General features: G+C 31.4%; 1 protein-coding gene across 2 annotated transcripts in view; it reads right to left on the reverse strand.

Moving 5' to 3' along the window:
* Positions 1-18,855, reverse strand: part of LOC127727864 (uncharacterized) — a 43,041-nt gene that overhangs the window by 16,312 nt on the left and 7,874 nt on the right. For both annotated transcript variants that reach the window (XM_052234992.1, XM_052235003.1), the window contains 9 exons: positions 17,207-17,334; positions 16,608-16,722; positions 12,950-13,116; positions 10,634-10,773; positions 8,829-9,027; positions 7,582-7,673; positions 6,899-7,106; positions 6,077-6,210; positions 482-635 (listed from right to left, as the gene is read on the reverse strand). In XM_052234992.1, coding sequence (XP_052090952.1) covers positions 482-635; positions 6,077-6,210; positions 6,899-7,106; positions 7,582-7,673; positions 8,829-9,027; positions 10,634-10,773; positions 12,950-13,116; positions 16,608-16,722; positions 17,207-17,334 — 1,337 coding nt within the window. The remainder of the gene's footprint in view (positions 1-481; positions 636-6,076; positions 6,211-6,898; positions 7,107-7,581; positions 7,674-8,828; positions 9,028-10,633; positions 10,774-12,949; positions 13,117-16,607; positions 16,723-17,206; positions 17,335-18,855) is intronic.

Raw genomic sequence — 18,855 nt, forward strand, 5'->3', positions numbered from 1 at the left:
GGATTTGTTGGATGTTAGCACACATGTTAGCGTACTCATTATGCTTTCCAAGCGTACCGATGATAAATATATCACAATTTTCCTTTCTGTTTTAATTTATATGAGTGTGGATTCGCATGACGGGTGATGTCTACATAGTAGGAGACGCTAACCCTGGCCACGCATCTGGTCTTGCTCATTTTGGTATTCTTGTAATTCCCTCAGTTTTTATTTCTAACCATGATATGTCTACTTAATCGATTTATGAGATTTGACCATCGGGAGACTATTATTGCCTATATTTACACAAAGAAAAGTTTTTATTAGATATTGTATTTGACTATAAACACATGTAGTGAAGGAAAGTCAAATGATCTTTTCTCAAACAATGCACAGAACAGATGAAAATAGTTTTCAACAATGACTAAAATCAAGGTAAAAATAGTGATGTAGGGATATATACCACAATATATACTGGACATTTGTTTGTTAATATACTTACTGTTTCCAATAAAAACACAATCTGACCATACAAATCCTGACGTTTGGTTTAGATAATGATATGATACTCCTATTAAATACCGCACAGAATGATTGATGTCTGGGATATAGACGGTTGGATAGGTCGTATTGAACTCTACCGTTTGTGGTGACGTCTAAAATATATATCAATTACAATTTGTTGAAATAAAGAAAGTTTGAAAAAAGATGAATGTATATGAAGTCGACAAATGATAGGCACTTATATACTACCCAACTGTAAGAAATTGGAAATACAACCTGAAAGTCAACATTAAAACGGTTTAAATCTTCACTAGTCATATCATATGTAAAATGTAATTTGAGAAACATTTATTTAGATACTACAAAGTATCTGCATTTAATAAGACCTATCTACTAATATACATAACTGACGTGGGTCAGGTTCTGAATATGTGGCTTCACTGATGAATACAATTCTGCACATCTATTTTGCATCAATATCACCAGAAAGTAAAAATCCATAAAGATAAATATTCAGTGTCTATACGCAAATAATACCGGATGGTCTGGAGTTATAGATTCTAGGTCCTGACGTTGTGTAACATTTTATATACTTTACAGTTTTCCCTTTATTTTTCTTTGTAGTTGTATGTTCCATTTGGGCGTATGACTCAGAACGTTGCTCGGTATTTATGCATCCAGCTTTCGGGTTTTTGGCTTTAAACGGAAGGGGTTTTTTATAGTGATCTTTTCATTTTGTATACCCTTGTATTTATATTTTACTTAATTTATACTATATTTGGAAAGCGTAAATGTCATGTTTGATTATACTGTATGTAAATTCATCTACACACACTTTTTTGTTGGCGTCTTTGTCAGATTGATTTGTATGTTTATTTGAATTTTTCAAGTCAATTGTGCAGTCTGCCTATGATGTATTTTTACACAGTTTTGACTGCCGGATCCCAATTATGGTCACGTTAACCAATTATGTCTGTTTGGGTTGCTCAACCAATTTTGTTATACAAGTGGGAGGTTTATCTACCGATAAAACAAGATTTAACCAATTGTTTTCATCGGAAAATGCATGTACCAAGTCATGGATATGACAGTTGTTTTTTTCCGGTTGGTGGATATAGTCGAGCGTTTGGTTTTGTCAGGTTTAACAGACTTTCCTAATTTTGAATATACCTTAGAGATGGGTAGTTTTGATAAAAAAAAAATTATTAAAATATTTGTAGCATGTTATTTGTGTTAAAAACATTTATGATTCTATGGACATCATAAATTTGAGACTTTGGATATATGTTTTTTGTTATTTAGGTATTTGTGCAAGTTTCTTGACTGTCGACCAAAACAAAACAGTCTGTACAGTATATGTTCAGAAATTGTACCAACCCTTACCAAAAACAGTGTTACTGCCATTTTGATAGATTCGTCACTCTGAACATGTTCTGTCTTTAAAAAGGTTGTCATTCGTGCAGTTCAAATAAAGTTTTTTTATGAAGCCATATCACATTTAAAGAATAGTACAAACACATCTAATGCCCTCATTTCCTTTAAATACTGCATGTGTTGCCGTTTATTTTTGGTAATAGACAAATACTTGTAGTAATTCCTTTGTTAATAGACAAATAATTGCAGTTACCAAACAGAACTGTGGATTAATGTACGAAAAACTAATGAGATGAATTTGATCATTTGATAGTTTTATAATAATATCAATAAATTTGTTACCGCTTTGATAAACCTGAATTTATAAGTTAGGTGGAATCGATTTGAAAATACCGACAAGGGGTTGATTATTCACCAGTATACACGTATTTCATATTTTAAATTTGAACTTATATTATAAAATATTAAAAAATTAAAAAAAATAGGATTATGATATTTGTAGCATTATTTAATTTTCTTTTGTAGATTGTTCTATAGGATGACATGCGTTTCTTATATTTTAATAGATTATTAATAAATATCATATTTATATTGCAATCGTTCTATTTTTTGTGCCAATCAATTAATCAATCAATTAATTCTATTTATGTAACACAATGCGTTGACTGTAGGATTGTATGTGATATACAGGCACTGACGGACATAAACTCATTTCTCAAAATTTATCCCACAAAAATTATTGTTCTGGTTTTTATTTGTTGACAAAATTGTATAAATTGTTACGCTTATTGCAAATGGTTGGTATTCTTTTTCTGAAATCGCACTTATTTCCCTACTGCATGATTTCAACAAAACAACTTTTAAAACGTAAATTATTAATCCGCAAAAGTGATAAGGTTTATTCTAGGATGAACCTTGATAAGCAAGTTTAAAACTTATTTTTGAAAGCCATATTATGTCAAGTCACTACACTATTATTGTCTATGTTATTGTTTACTATGTATGATGAAAGATAATGTCGCATGACAAGATCTAAAACTTTATTGAAAGAGACAAGAATCAAATGGATTAGGTGGTGATTTATAGTCTCTAAAATAGAAATTCAATAGACTGGTAAATATATAATTTATGCTCGTTTGAACGAGGGGAATTAAAAAAAAACAAATTATATTTATTAAATTGCTTTACCAAAGATTTTCATTTTTTATTAATATGAAGCCGATCTCATACAAAACCTTCACAAAGACAAAAAGAAAAAGTATTCTTTAGTTTCACTTTCGGATATCATAATAGATAATGTCCTGTCATCCAATGATCCACATGTCATCTCATAAGTCGTAGTGATCTTGACATGAAAGAAACATCCGAAACTTGAAAATCTTTTTCATATCTGGTTATATTTTTTTTTAAATTGACACAGATGGACAATTGTAGGAATTGTGATGAATTATATTTTCCCATTGTTAATTTCCAATTTTTAATAGTGAGTGAAATACCCTCCACCCCTAGCATATGACGTTTGTGCTTCGTGCCAAATGTGAAGATCATTTCCTTTCATGTCATATAAATAAACAGTATAAAAAGAGTATTAACAAAAATACCGAACTCCATAGTAAATTAAAAAAAATCCCATAAAACGACAAAATCAAACGTTAGACTTTATCAACAACGGAACGAATGGAAAACAACTATCATATTCCTTATCTGGTACAGGCTTTTCCCGGAGAAAATGGTAGGTTAAATAAAATTGAGAATGGAAATGGGGAATGTGTCAAAGAGACAACAACCCGACCATAGAGCAGACAACAGCTGAAGGCCACCAATGGGTCTTCAATGCAGCGAGAAACTCCCGCACCCGGAGGCGTCCTTCAGCTGGCCCCTAAACAAATATGTATACTAGTTCAGTGATAATGGACGTCATACTAAACTCCAAATTATACACAAGAAACTAAAATTAAAAATGATACAAGACTAACAAAGGCCAGAGGCTCCTGACTTGGGACAGGCGCAAAAACGAGGCGGGATTAAACATGTTTTTTGAGATCTCAACCCTCCCCCTATACCTCTAGCCAATGTAGAAAAAACAAACGCACAACAGTACGCACAGTAAAACTCAGTTTAAGAGAAGTCCGAGTCCGATGTCAGAATAGGAAACAAAAGAAAATAAACAAAATGACAATAATACATAAATAACAACAGACTACACGCAGTTACTGACGTGCCAGCTCCAGACCTCAATTAAACTGATTGAAAGATTATGTCTTCATCATATGAATATCAGGCACAATCCCTCCTATTAGGGGTTTAGTATTATACCATCATAAAATATATGAGAAGAACATAACCCGTGTCATGCCAACAACTGGTTTTAGAATAAATATGTTTAATTCCGATGCAAAGACCCTATAAGTGAATCAATCTTAAAGCCAAAATATGCAATCTTTAATGACCTGACAACAGTATCGTAACTATATCCCTTCTTAATAAGTCTGTTTAAAGGTTTTGTTAGCTTTTGAGGTGAATACTGACATTTTTGTGCTTTGTAAAGAATATTACCATAAAAGATTGGATGTGAAATACCCGAACGTATAAGATGTCTGCATGTTGAGTTATATTTACGAATAATGTCCTTATACCGATGATAAAATTTTGTAAATGTTTTGACTAGTTTATGATATCGAAAACCCTGGTGTAATAATTTTTCAGTACTACATAAATTTCTTTCGCTAAAATCTAATACGTTGTTACATACACGAGCGAATCGTACAAGTTGAGATATAAAAACACCATAAGATGGTGACAAGGGAACGTCACCATCTAAAAATGGATAATTAACGATAGGAAATAAAAAGATAATCTCTTTTATCATAAATTTTTGTATTAAGCTTCCCGTTAATGATATAGATATCAAGATCAGTGGTCATTGTTAGTATTAGCTTTATTTAAAGTAAGTTCAACAGGATAAATTTCTTTAGTATACATACTGAAGTCGTCATTATTGAGAGCCAATATATCATCCAAATATCTAAAAGTATTGTTAAATTTTTGTATCAGATGTTGTTTCGATGGGTCTTTGCTGATTTTAGTCATAAATTGTAACTCATAACAATACAAAAACAGGTCCGCAATAAGTGGTGCACAGTTAGTCCCCATTGGAATTCCGACAACTTGACGATATACGGAATCTCCAAAGCGAACAAAAATGTTATCAAGTAAAAATTCAAGGGCAGATATAGTATCAAAGCATGTCCAATTGACATAGTTCTTTTGTTTGTTGCTACTGAAAAATGACCCAAAAGAGTTTGAACATATGTATACCGACTTTTTAAATGCCCATTTAATTAGGTGTGTGAATTTTTTCTTAATAAGAATATGAAGCAAAGTGGTATATAGGGTAGAAAAATCAAAACTTTAAACAGATTCAAAATCACCAATATATGCCTTGTTTTATAGATAGCAACTTGTATGACAGTTGCTTATAGTTCCATTATATAGACAAAATTGGGAGATCAACCCAAACATACATAATAACTTATATTATCACCTTGAGTCTGGTACGTATCAAGGTGTAATACCACCATTGATTTTCCCCTATTAGTGTTTGTTAAATTTGCACTTTTCAAAAAAAATGTGCAGATTTTATCTTTGTTTCAAATAAAGAAATACTTGGCATGAGTAAAGTTTTATCTTGTCCAGTACTAAAGAAAAAATTTCACATAACATTTCATTGCATATAAGAAAGTAACCATCACTGGAAGTTAACCAATCAAATTTCTCCCTTTTTTAACCTGTGTACAAGCTTTAGTAACCATGTAACCTCAAGTTTCCAAATTATTCTATAAAAACCCAAAATAAAAAAATAATGGTGCTTTGAAATACCAAAGATATATGTTTATGACCCACAAATGTTTTACTGCAATGAAATGTAGGATGATTACCGGCAACTGTCAAATTCAAGGGAATATTTTTTTTCGACCTATTTTCGTATGCAACCGGATGTGACGTACTATGATTTGGTGGTATTACACCTCAATGACGGGTTTATTAACAGTCGAATAATAAATACGATTATTTGATTAAACGAAAGAGCTACTAAATTATTCTCAACAATTTTATTGGTTTCTGTGGTAACGGATTCTTTTTTCAGATTAAATTGTAAAAGATCCTTCAACTTCTTGTCCTGATATAACTAAATCTATATTAAATGATATAATATTACCTTGCAGACCAAACTAAACGCCTGTTCACACCAAAATAATGAGTATTTTTTACCAAGTTGATGGGTTAATGGCAACCATGAAATGTTATATCTTTGGTCATCAACTTTAACCATCACGGAGTTATGTATTAAATCTGTAAATAGATAAAATTATGTATTCGTGCATAAGATTTTTTGTTTTATGTTTTAAATCTACTCGATGAAAGGGTATCTCCACCACATTCATGACTATTTACTTGAAGTTCTCGTTCATCAAATTGAAATTGCAAAATCACGTTTTCTTTTAGATGTCTGCAAAAAGTACAATAGCAAAAACACCGAATTTCAAGGAAATTCAAAACGGAAAGTCCTTTATCAAGTGGCAAAATCAAAAGCTTAAACAGATCAAACGAATGGAAAACAACTGTCATATTCCCACCATTTTTTCTTTAAATGTCCTGTACCAAGTCAGGAATATGGCAGTTGTTATCAAATAGTCCGTTTCTATGTATGTTGGCGTTTGTTTTTGTAGCAGTTCGGTGTTTATGTTGTTCCGGTGTTTTCCTCTTATAGTTGATGTGTTTCCCTCCGTTTTGGTTTGTGATCCGGATTTATTTCAGTTAAATCGATTTATGACTATTGAACAGCGGTATAGTACTGTTGTCTTTATTGGTAAAGGCATTTCCTTAGGTAGAAAATGGTGGATTTAACCTGATTTTATAGCTAGCTAAACCTCTGACTTGTAAATATAGGCAATAGTATGACAGTTGCATAGAATTCCATTATTGCAACATTGCATTTCGAAAAGGTCTCGTAATTTATTTAAATACACATGATTCATACCTTTGTTTCCCACCAATAATTTAGAGTGTTGTTGCGACAACCCTTTTTCGTTTTCTGACCATACCAAAACAGAGAGTTCAGCAGTTTCATTTGTTTTAAAACTGAAAGAAAATTTCCTTGTTTCTTCTATTTGGAATGAACTATCATTCGGAAATATTTTCACTCTGTATGAAATTCTTTCCCCACTCCAGTTGTTTTTGTTCAATGGCTGCATAATAGATAAAATGATAAAATTGTGAAAAGATAAAATAACAAAGTAAAGGAAAACATGAAAAATAGACATTCTTTGCTGAACAATTTCCTTTAAATTAATTTTGATGTTTCGGACTCGCTCAGTAAAATCCCATTGCAAACCAGACAAAAGCACGATGTTTAACCTGGTTTTAACATTTAATATATTTGACACAACCATAGCAAAAGCCACTCCAAACCCGTTATAAATATTGCAAAATCCTAAATTTCTTGATTTACATTTATAAAAGTTTTGATGTTTTAGAGAATACGTTTTGAACTGCACAGATAATCTTCGTATAAAGAATGTTTTGTAAATATCTCTTCTATAAAGATATATTATACATTAGGGAAAATAACTGAAACTGTAGTTCACTCATTCTGTGCTTTCGAATACCATCTAAAGGCATACATATGATGATATCACATATAACTTATTACTAAGTGTATACCATCCAGTATATTGTTGTGATTCGTTCGCTGGACGACCTAGTAGTTTGAATTGAATAACATCCATCATAGATCAATGGTGGAGTGGAGGGCACTGTAAGAAAATAAATAGTGTTAAAGTTTTTGTTTATATTCACATTAAACGATTATATTTAAAACAAAAAAACCAATCTTTTACAGACAACTAGAATTACGATAAATCAATTAAAGTTCATTATTTATTTGAAAATAAATACAATATAAATAATGCGCAACTTTTGAAAAATAAAAAAAAAAACAGAAAGTTAAATGTGTCACATATCCATAAATAAATTATAAAAATGTTTACATTCTGTTTCTATCTGTACAACCAAACCGACGGATTTATGCCGAAATGATTAAAAAACGGAACATTATACTTTAATTATTATATTTTTGCAAAGAGTGGAATAACTAACGACAAAATTCACTGATCGCTTTAACGATACATTTCGGATGAAGTCAATTGAAATGAATCTCGTTTTAGGTTATGTTGGAGAAATGAGATATTTTGTTTTTTTTCGTGTTTTATATATATTGTTTTAAAAACGTATGGTTTTTACTTTGTCGGTCCAATTTATGTTTAGTTTCTGAAACAGTTAACTAAAGGCAACAGTAGTATACCGGTGTTCAAAAGTCATGAACCGATTTAGAGAAATCAAATCCGGGTTACAAACCAAAATCGAGGGAAACACATCAATTATAAGAGGAAAACAAAGGAACAACAGGAACAACAAGTGCAACAAAAACAAACTCCAACACAAATAGAAACGAACTATTTGATAACAACTGCCATATTCCTGACTTGGTACAGGACATTTTAAGAAAAAAATGGTGGGTTGAACCTGGTTTCATGGCATGCCAAACCTCCCGCTTTATGACAATGTTAAAAAATATCGCGAAAACACTACGTGACAGAAATACAGCACAAACACACGCAAGAACATTCATAACAGAGAAACGCACAAACAAATAATATAATAGTCGACACAACATACAAACCACAGAACAACAACGAACATATTCTCCATCAACGAAAAACACCACATGATATCAAAAACAGTGACGCGCTTACTTAACTAACATGCAATCTGGAACTTTATACAATTAATTTCACAATATTGGTCCAAACAATTTATCGTTATGGTTTGTTATTCAATTATTTTTATATAGACAAGCAAAATTTCCTGTAGACATGATATCATATGATTTATGTAAAGCATTAACCTACCATCTTTGGAAGTCGTCAGGGTGGTATTAAATCCATCACTCCAGAAGCCATTATCTAAAGGCTTACAGTTAATGACTATACCATACTCTGTATACTTAGAAAGTCCGTTTATGGTGATGTTTATATGGTTTAAAGAATAGATAACGAAATATCCATCCGCATAACTTTGACTTGGTAAAGACGTAACATTAAATGATATCTAAAAATAGATAGTACAACAATTAAGTTTTTTTTTTCATGAAAATTCATAAATTGCATTAATATTACTAAATTAAAATTTAGTACTATTTTGATTAATATTCAAATTAATTCAATAACGACATTAGTGTGCAAGTTTGCAACAAATGCGCACATTAATATTTTTATTGAATCGATTCGCGCTAAATTGCTGTTAATTCTGAAAATATCAAACAATCCTATTTATTAAAAATATAAACTGCAAAAAACTGCTCATCACAAATAACATACCTAATTGTTTTATTTCTAATATAAAGCAGAAACAACTCTTATGAACCAAGAAATGTCTTATCTTAATTAAAAATGCACAGTAGACACAAAAGATATTACACAGTTTGTCACATGTGTAAATAAGATTATATTAAGAAGTCTTTTAGAAATGCATTATAATTTGATAAGTTGACAGAATCTACCTAAGTCTCCTAACGTAAGACAAACCTCATCAAAATACCAGGCCTATATTAAGTGATGCACGTACATGTAAAAAAAAAAAACTCTTCAAATATACCAGGTTTATAATTTTGTACGCCAGACGCAAGTTTTGTCTACAAAAGACTCATCAGTGACGCTCAAATAAAAAAAATTAATATGTTTTTTACTTTGCCATATTTTACCACGAGAAACATTAATCTTCGATAATTTAGGTTGATTTTAAAGAATTCAAACTTAAATCTAAAATCTAAAAATGATTTTCACTCCAATAAATGTTAATTTGTATATCAGAAATATAGAATAATATTTGGAATATTTAATTTTTATAAGATTTGTGCCTGCTAGAAATTTGTCTAGACATATGTTTGAACATTTCTTAAATTATGAGTGTTATCATATGAATGTCTGAAATGTTCAAAACTAAAGTGTTTTCGAAATTCTATACTTGATGTACCTTTTAAGATACCAAAACTTATTCTTTTCTTCTTTTTATGTGTCTCTTTGGGGTATTCCCAAAATAAACTGACCAGAATTTCTTATATTTGAGCATAAAATATATCTACACCTTTTAACTTCTGTTACTAGTTTTCAAAACGACATTATATGTATTGGGGCCGTACTAACATGACCCGTATCGTGCATTTAGGTTTTTGTAGCATGCGTATAATTTCTCTTTCGGTGGAAATGACATTACAAGAAACGAAAGAGTAAGTTCATCAGTTCATATAAATACTAAATGATGCATTTTAAATATCATCGCATTTAAAGTAAGCGAATAAATTGCTTAAAGAAGTCTTCAGAATTGTTGTATTTTCATAAAATATAATAGAATAGTAGTCTTGAATTTTGAAAAAAAAATCAATTGTTATAAGTAATGAAAATATTAAAGGAAAAGAAAGAAGCACGAAGAAGAGAGGAAGTTAAAAACAGTATTAAGATTTATAATAAATTGTTTCTAGTTTTCAAAACGAAAAAAGCATTATGTAACAGTAAAAAAGCTAGCATTGATATTTGCTTTATGATTAGATCTATGAAGACTACATAAAAACTTTCACATAGTCATTTGCATATAGCATAGCACAAAAGATGATTAAATCAACGAACTATTTCATCATATTTTGCTTTGTTAAGCTTACCCTTGATACTAATTTTCCACTCCTCGTTATATTGACTTGAAATGACTTATTATAATATACTTTGTTCTGCGGCCATTGAAGAGTTGCAGACGTTGAGTTGATAACACGAATCTCAATTTGACGAATGGGACTAGGTTTTACTAAAATAAACCAAGATGCAGAATAACATTGATTTACGAGATATTAAAATTTGACTAAAGTCCTTGACTCACTACACACACCTGCATCTGCACAAGATAGGCGAAAGATACCAAATAGACATTCAAACTCATAAATTAAAAATAAACTGACAACGCCATGGCTAAAAAAGAAAAAGACCAACAGACAAACAACAGTACACAAAACACAACAAAGAAACTTAAAGACTGAGCAACACGATCCCCACCAAAAACTGGGGGTGATCTCAGGTGCTCCGGAAGGGTAAGCATATCCTGCTCCACATGTGGCACCAATCGTGTTGCTCATTTTAGTACTACAAAACTGGTAATAAGTCTTATTCGGTAGGTCATATTCGGGGAAAGGGGGACGCGATTGTAGTTACGACAATAGGAACATATCCGCTATCATCTGTGAAACGGATATTCCATAACGGTCAACCAACTCGTGATGGCGTCCGTAAAATTTACGAAGGGATGACTTCAGCTTCACCACTTGAAATTCTTGCTTTAATAGCTTCCTTGTGAGCAGCATGTGTTAATTTAAGGAACGACAGTTATTACATGACTTAAATATTTTCTGTTATTCTCGACGACATATACCTTTGGAATTGTATAAAATTATCAGAAATAGATAGTTTATTAATTTACATGTAATCCTTTGCTTGCTTTAAATCCTAACAAAAGCCCAAACAATCATTGGATATTGAATTTCCAATCACGAACGATTTTGTTAACAGTATCCATAGGCTTTGATAATATACAGAGAAACGACTAAATCTAACTAAAAAAGGGAACAGTAGTATACCGCTGTTCGAAATTCATAAATCGATTGAGAAAAAACAAATCCGGGTTACAAACTAAAACTGAGGGAAACACATCAAATATAAGAAGAGAACAAAGACACAACAGAAACACTAAAATGAAACACACACAGAAACGAACTATCAGATAACAATAGTCATTTTCCTGACTTGGTACAGGACATTTTAAGAAAAAATGGTGTACCTTAATACGAAATTGCAAACATTTGAATTTAAGTAAGTGTGAAGATTTTAAGCAAATTGCCCTGGCGGAGGTAAATTTCAAGGATATTGGCCATTTTCTCTTTGAAATTGCTGCTTTCAAGAAAGGAAAGATTTTTTTTGGAATATGTGTCACAGATCATCTGGAATTGTTCCATTTGTTGTAGCCACAATCCCGTTATATTTTCCTCGACTACGACATTACCGTATGCGATTGATCACTGAGAAATCTTTTACTTGTCACGAACAAAATGACGATTGCTACTAGTAGAACAAGAACTGCTTACCCTTCAAGAGCTGCTCCTTAGTTACCCTTGCTTTTGTTTTAAAGGGATTCATGTAGCGTTTGCTTTATATTCAGTTCTACATTGTGTGCAATTTTGTTTTAGAATGTCCTTTTTATCGGTAACAGTTACAATTTCGCTTTCAAATAACTGTTTTTTTTATCGGCAAAAGTATGGTCTACCCTTTGTCCTTGGCAACGCCGTGTTCGTTTTGTAGGGGTTTGTGTTGCTAAATATTTAGTATCTGTGTGATGTATTGTCCACTTGTTTATCTTTTGGGGGTTTTCTTCATTGTTCTTACTTTAGCCTTTTTGTATTACCCCAATTATCATTTTCATAAAGATAACATACATGTTGTAGAATGTAAGAAAAAGCGAACATATTTTTGTGTTCGATATATAAAAAATGGACTATTCTATCATTTAAATTTCATAAAAGTCAAATTTCCTCACGTCTTCATCTTGATCTTCACGTTTGAGTTTGTAAGAGTTCATCAACTTTCGACATTATTAAGACAATTGTCTTGGAAACTTTTATGAAATGGAAAGCTTTCTGCATCATGTTTAATAATAGATGTCTATTTCAAAGCTTTTGTTTGTAGTTTTGGATTAATCTGCAATGCATAGAAGGCGCAATATCAGGAAATACAAATTTTTTGCGGCTTTAAATGCGACATCATCCAGCTGTTTTTGTTTTATTAACATCATATTTGTTCCTTAAAGTGACCGTATAATGACCATACTTAATATAAAATGTTAATCATAATATCATATTAATTTCAGTGTTAAAGAAAACTTATTGATTTAAAAACGTTTTGTTATAACTACTACTTAAGAGCTAAAATTGACCAACCTTGACTTTGAATGTCAACAAGAACGCAGTGACGTTTGTCACTCTGAGATAACTTGATGCAAACGTTGTATTTTATGTCACCGTCAATGTCTTTGGGAATTATCCATTTACATGATTTGTTTCCTAAATCTGGACAATCGTTCCAAGCTGATGAACCCAATAAGTGCCTTAAATAAAATCGATTTATATTATATTTTATTATATATTTTATGAAAAAGTTTTTTTTTGAATTTACATATGTTAGTCTCTTAACATGTACTTACAAAATGAATTGAATTGATAAAAAAGGTCATTTAATTAAGGTACTAAGTTCCATTCTCAATAGATGATCAAATTCATCATAACAGCTACGTATGTCCACAAATGTTATTCATTTTAGCATATATAATATACAAAATATATGAAAAGACTTGACATGAAATAAACGAAACAAAATGAGCGCCTTGAATACAGTACCGTTAATGAATACGAAATTACATAATATGAAGTTATGATTGTATGTTAACACTCTTTGAAATCTTTGAAAACTTATTGGAAAAGGCTACAATTTATTCTGAGATGAGCTTCTTAATACCTTTAATTTTTAAGATAATATCAAATGTCAATGTGTTTTTCTGTGTAAGTGTTTAAAGTGTTAAAAGTTATCTACAAGAAAAGATGTAAATAAAAATGAACATGACCGAAATTGTTAATCGACTTCTTGTTTAATGGCTTTAATGACGATTTTTATTCTTTACTTGCGGTATTTGGCAATTATCTTGAAAACTGTTAAAGAAATTAATGAGAAACTGTAAGCAGTAAATATGATCAGCAAACTAAGAATTTTGAATAATACACTTTGCAATAATAAAAAAAAGGAAACGCATAGATCCGATTCTTTTAAATACAATTATGTCAATAAATAATTAGATGTCAAATTATCAATAAGTTAAGAAGTGAATTATTCAAGATGTATTAAATTACAAAATGCCGGTGTGATCAACTGTGCAAATCGCCGAGTGCATTTTTCAAGAACTGAAAATTAAAGATTTTAGACAAATTATTTATGTACTCCGCGGGAAAACTTGTGATAAAATCACCGGTGCAACTAATATGTATTTGACTTAAATGCTGAACACGCGATAGTCATTACAAATGTAAAATGCTGCTTTGCCAAAACTAAACCCTGCTACACATTACAACGTCATATGCCGTCATCAGGTCATGGTATGTCATGCATCACTTCTAAAGCCGAAGAGTCAATGCTACAACCACCGCTGCTGGTATCCAAGGTTAACGGAGATTTACACACTGACAGTTTGTAAAACAGGCTTCGTCAACGAGAAATTCGGCCAAGAGGATTTTATGATAGACTTGTTTTGATGCAGGTACCCAAACATGAACGTGCTTTGGTATCATACATTCAGGGTCTGACAATCATAATAGACAGAGAGAAAATGTAAACAGTAAGATGTGATCTACAAATAATCAAATTAAGGAAATTGCCAATTGACTGCTGTTATCCTACAAATAAATCACACTGTCAATTGCCTTCAAGTATGAGTTTTTATCCTTTGATAACAATTTTTACCCACTTTTGCCAATTTTTGTAATTTTCTTGAAAACTGTAATAGATAGAGAAAACTAGAGGCTCTAAAGAGCCGGTATCGCTCACCTAGGACTATGTGCAAATTTAACAATGGACACTCTCAAACCTTGTAGTGTTCAATTATAATTCTTTTTTGTTTATCTTGAATTGCTAATATTTTTTTCTGTTAACAGTTCTCTCTATCCTCTCTAGTTTTTTGCACAAAACACAAGACAGGGTAAAATTCGTCATTTAAAGACAACAGCTGCGATTAGAAGACAACTGGCATCTATGCTGACTTATTTTCAGATCTTGTCTTACTGATAATTTTTTTTTCTTTTTAATGTGCCTATTTATCTATTATAGTTTTTAAAGATAATAGGCAAAAGGACAAACAATTGGTAAAAGTTACCATTAAAGGGCAATAACAACTCCAATAAGACTAGATCTTGTCTTGCTGATCAATTTCTAATTACTGTATCATTACTGTTTCTCTCTATGTATTGTTGTTTTCAAGACAATCGACAAACTTCGTCATAAAATGGCAATAACTCCAACAAGGAGTGGAGAGACGATTTCGACCATTTGAGTTATTTGTAAATCTTGTCTAGCTGATCAATTCCGACATTACAGTTTCTGTCTATGTATTGCAGTTTTCAAGAGGCAAATACTTTTAAAAAAGGTAAGAATTGTCATTAAACGGCAATTACTCAAATAAGGAGTCGAGTGACGATTTTGGTCATTTGAGTTATTAGTAGATCTTGTTTTGCAGATCAGTTGTGCGTTTTAAAGTTTCTTTGTATCTATTAAAATTTTCGAGATAATAGGCGAACACGAAAAAAATGGCAAGAATCGTCAAAACTTTTAGGAATTTTTGGTCCTCAATGCTCTTCAACTCCGTAATTTATTTGGCCTTTTTAACATTTTTTTATTCGAGCGTCACTGGTGAGTCTTTTGTAGACGAAACGCGCGTCTGGCGTAAATATAAAATTTCAATCCTGGTATCTATGATGAGTTTATCATTAAAGGGCAATAACTCTAATAAGGAGTCGACGTACAATTTCTACTATATTGAATTATTTATAGATCTCGTCTGTCATCTGATCATTTTTGTTATTTATTGTATGGTTCTTTCTACTATAGTTTTCAAGATAGTAGACAAAAACTAAAAATATTGGTAAAAATTCGTCATTTAAGGACAATAACTCCTTGAAGGGGGCCGGATTAGGTAGTGTTACATCTTACAAAGACTATCCAAATTTATTTTTGCAAAGAATTCCACTCAAGCCGGTGCTAGGGGCCGTCTTAAACTTTCAGTGAGGTGAGAGTTTTTTTTTGGCTCCGTGTTGAAGGCCTTACTGTGACTTTGAGATGAAGAACAGCAATAAAAACGCTGTTCCTTTGCTTATTGTGTGATTTTTTGCTGTGCATGTACTGATTTTGTGTCATGGATGGATACCCCATATACTTTATTTTTCTATTACATATTTGATATAGATAGACAATAGGTAGACCTCAATATTCTGAATATATTTGCCCGTCTATTTTCTATCTATAGGGGTTTTCAAGATAATTGACAAAACTAGCATTTTTCCCTATATGTTCTATTTTTAGCCATGTGGGCCATGTTGTTTTGCAGGCGGAGTCATCGGACAATTTTTTAACTTAATACTCTAATGATGATTGTGGCCAAGTTTGGTTAAATTGACCCAGTGGTTTAGAGGAGAAGATTTTTGTAAAAGTGAATGAACGAAGGACGACGACGATAAACGACGGACGCTAAGTGATGAGAAAAATTCACACTGGTCCTTTTGACCTGGTGAGCTTTATAAAAGCCAAATGATCACCTAGATAAAATCTGCAAATAAGAAAACATAACCGATTGCTATTAAATAGACATATCTTTACAACGGGAACGATTTAGGCATTGCAGAGACTTAAGTGTTTTACACCTGTTTAAAGAAAATTGACGTCATAAAAATTGAATTACATGAATATTGAGATTCAACTGTTATTATATGTTCATCCCAGTTTATTGATTGCTAATATATGTTCATACTAAGACTTTTATACTGTGTAACATACACTTACCATTTTACTGTGACGTTTGGGCTGTTAAATTTGGTACTATAATCCCAACTGCAGAGGACGTATTCTTCCCAATCGAATGTAAAACAGGAGACATTATGGATTGTAGTATCGTTACCTGTCAATATGAATTACATGTACTAGTACTGTACTGATCATTCATACACGCGCGCTCGCGATATGAAATACTTTAACATGCATATCACATATCATATAAATCAACAGTAAAGGGCAAAGTTTCATCAATTCATTTTATTACAATTATTCAACTAAACAATCTAGCGATGGTGTTCAAGCAGTCACTAGATAATGATAATATATATTTGAATATCGGCTGATAATTTCATAAAATTGTCAGTATGATATTAGTTATGATGATAATGAAATAAGACTTTTTTCGAAGAAACATTGAGAAAAAAGCGACAACACAGGGTATATTTCTACCTGAAACATTAAAATAAAATACTAAGTCAATTAAATACATCTTCTGTAACTACATGGTCACATCAACACAATACAAAACCTCATAAGGTATTTATAACTTATACTAAACTTTTCATTATCTTATATCCATAAGTGTGTTATGTCAATATCTCACCAACCTGCACTAACAGCAAGGACATGTCCTAGTACTATATTTAAAAACGAACCAATCGTAGTCAGACTATAGAACAGGACACCTGTCATCTGCTTATTGAGAAGTCCAATCGTAGTGAACAACACTGCATATCTAAAATTTATAAGAAATATTTTTGTTAAACTGTCTTTGTGAATAACTTTTTTTGTGGCGTTTGAAGATAGTTTAGTTTTGGACTTGAAACTTGATTAAACTTGATTTTTTTTTCAAATTAACAATTACATTTTGATTTTTAGTATATTTTCATGTAGCAATATTATACAGATATACAAAATAACTTAAATTCGTCGTTTTATAATTTTATGATGATAACAATATGCTTGCATCCACAAAAGTGTATGATATAATTTCATCTGATCAACAGTCAAATTGTTGGTTTGATTCTACGATATAATAGTATGAGTATAATGATTTTGAGTAGAATAATGGATCGTTGTCAATTGTTCGTTGGCTTTTTTCATCACAAAATCTTCATCTGATAAAGAAAAATTCTCATTCTGAGATACCGTAAAGAAACGGTCAAATCTGGTGAAAATAAGAAGAAAGATACCAATGGGCAGTCGAAAATCATACAGTATCATTGTCACAAACAAAACACTTCGAAAAGAACAACAGCAATAACAAAAGATTACACAGAACACTTAAGAGTGAGCTACAACAACCCCAGATAAAACAGGAGTAAACTCAAGTTCTGTAAGAGAAAACATCAAAGACATCGGGAAGTAGCAATCAGGCATGGGATGATCGTAATCAGTAATCATATTCAGCTGTAATCGATTCCATTTTGCAATGTAATCCCATGTAATCAGTAATCATTTCTGATCACATGTAATTGTATTTAATCGATTACAATGTAAAAAATACTGGTGAAATCATGATTACCTTTAGATTACATTCATATGATTACTCACTGATTACAAATTTTGTATACAGTTCACTAAATGAATTTACCGTCTAAATGTGTCAATGTGAGATTTAGTCTTTGTGATACAAGAATACGATTAGAAAACATATTGTCTTCACTGATGGAACCTTCTGATATAAATTCCAATGTTAGATTACAAAACATTTGGTTATAACTTCATGGACATTCAATAGCAAAGAACATTATTTTGGAGGATTTTAATCTTATTTTGACTTCGATAATCGACATAAATGAGCTCACTTAAATAATAGTGGAATTTATATATTGAAAATGTTCATAGACATACTGAAAATAAACTACTTATAACTTAATTAATTATTACAATTTAGAAAGTTAAGTTATAGATAATGCATATTTTAAGGTTTTTCTTGTCGTAGAACACACCGAGGGGTGTCAGGATTGATCAAATGAAAGACCGACCGTAGGGAGGTCTTTCTTTGGGCAATCCTGACACCCCCGAGGTGTGTTCTACGACAAGAAAAACCTTTAAATATGCATTATCTGACTTATATACCGTCAAAAAAATATTGTTTTTTATAAAGATTTGCAAAATTTAGCATCCTATTTTACCGACCACACTAAAGTGGGATATTCCTTTCTAATGCGTTCAGGTTTTAATACGCCCTACGGCTCATTTAGAAAGTGAATAAAACTCACTAATTAATCTAGATATAAACCTTAGAAATTAT

The sequence above is a fragment of the Mytilus californianus genome, unplaced genomic scaffold (assembly GCF_021869535.1).
Source record: "Mytilus californianus isolate M0D057914Y unplaced genomic scaffold, xbMytCali1.0.p SCAF_1, whole genome shotgun sequence".
In the NCBI taxonomy this organism is placed as follows: Eukaryota; Metazoa; Mollusca; class Bivalvia; order Mytilida; family Mytilidae; genus Mytilus; species Mytilus californianus.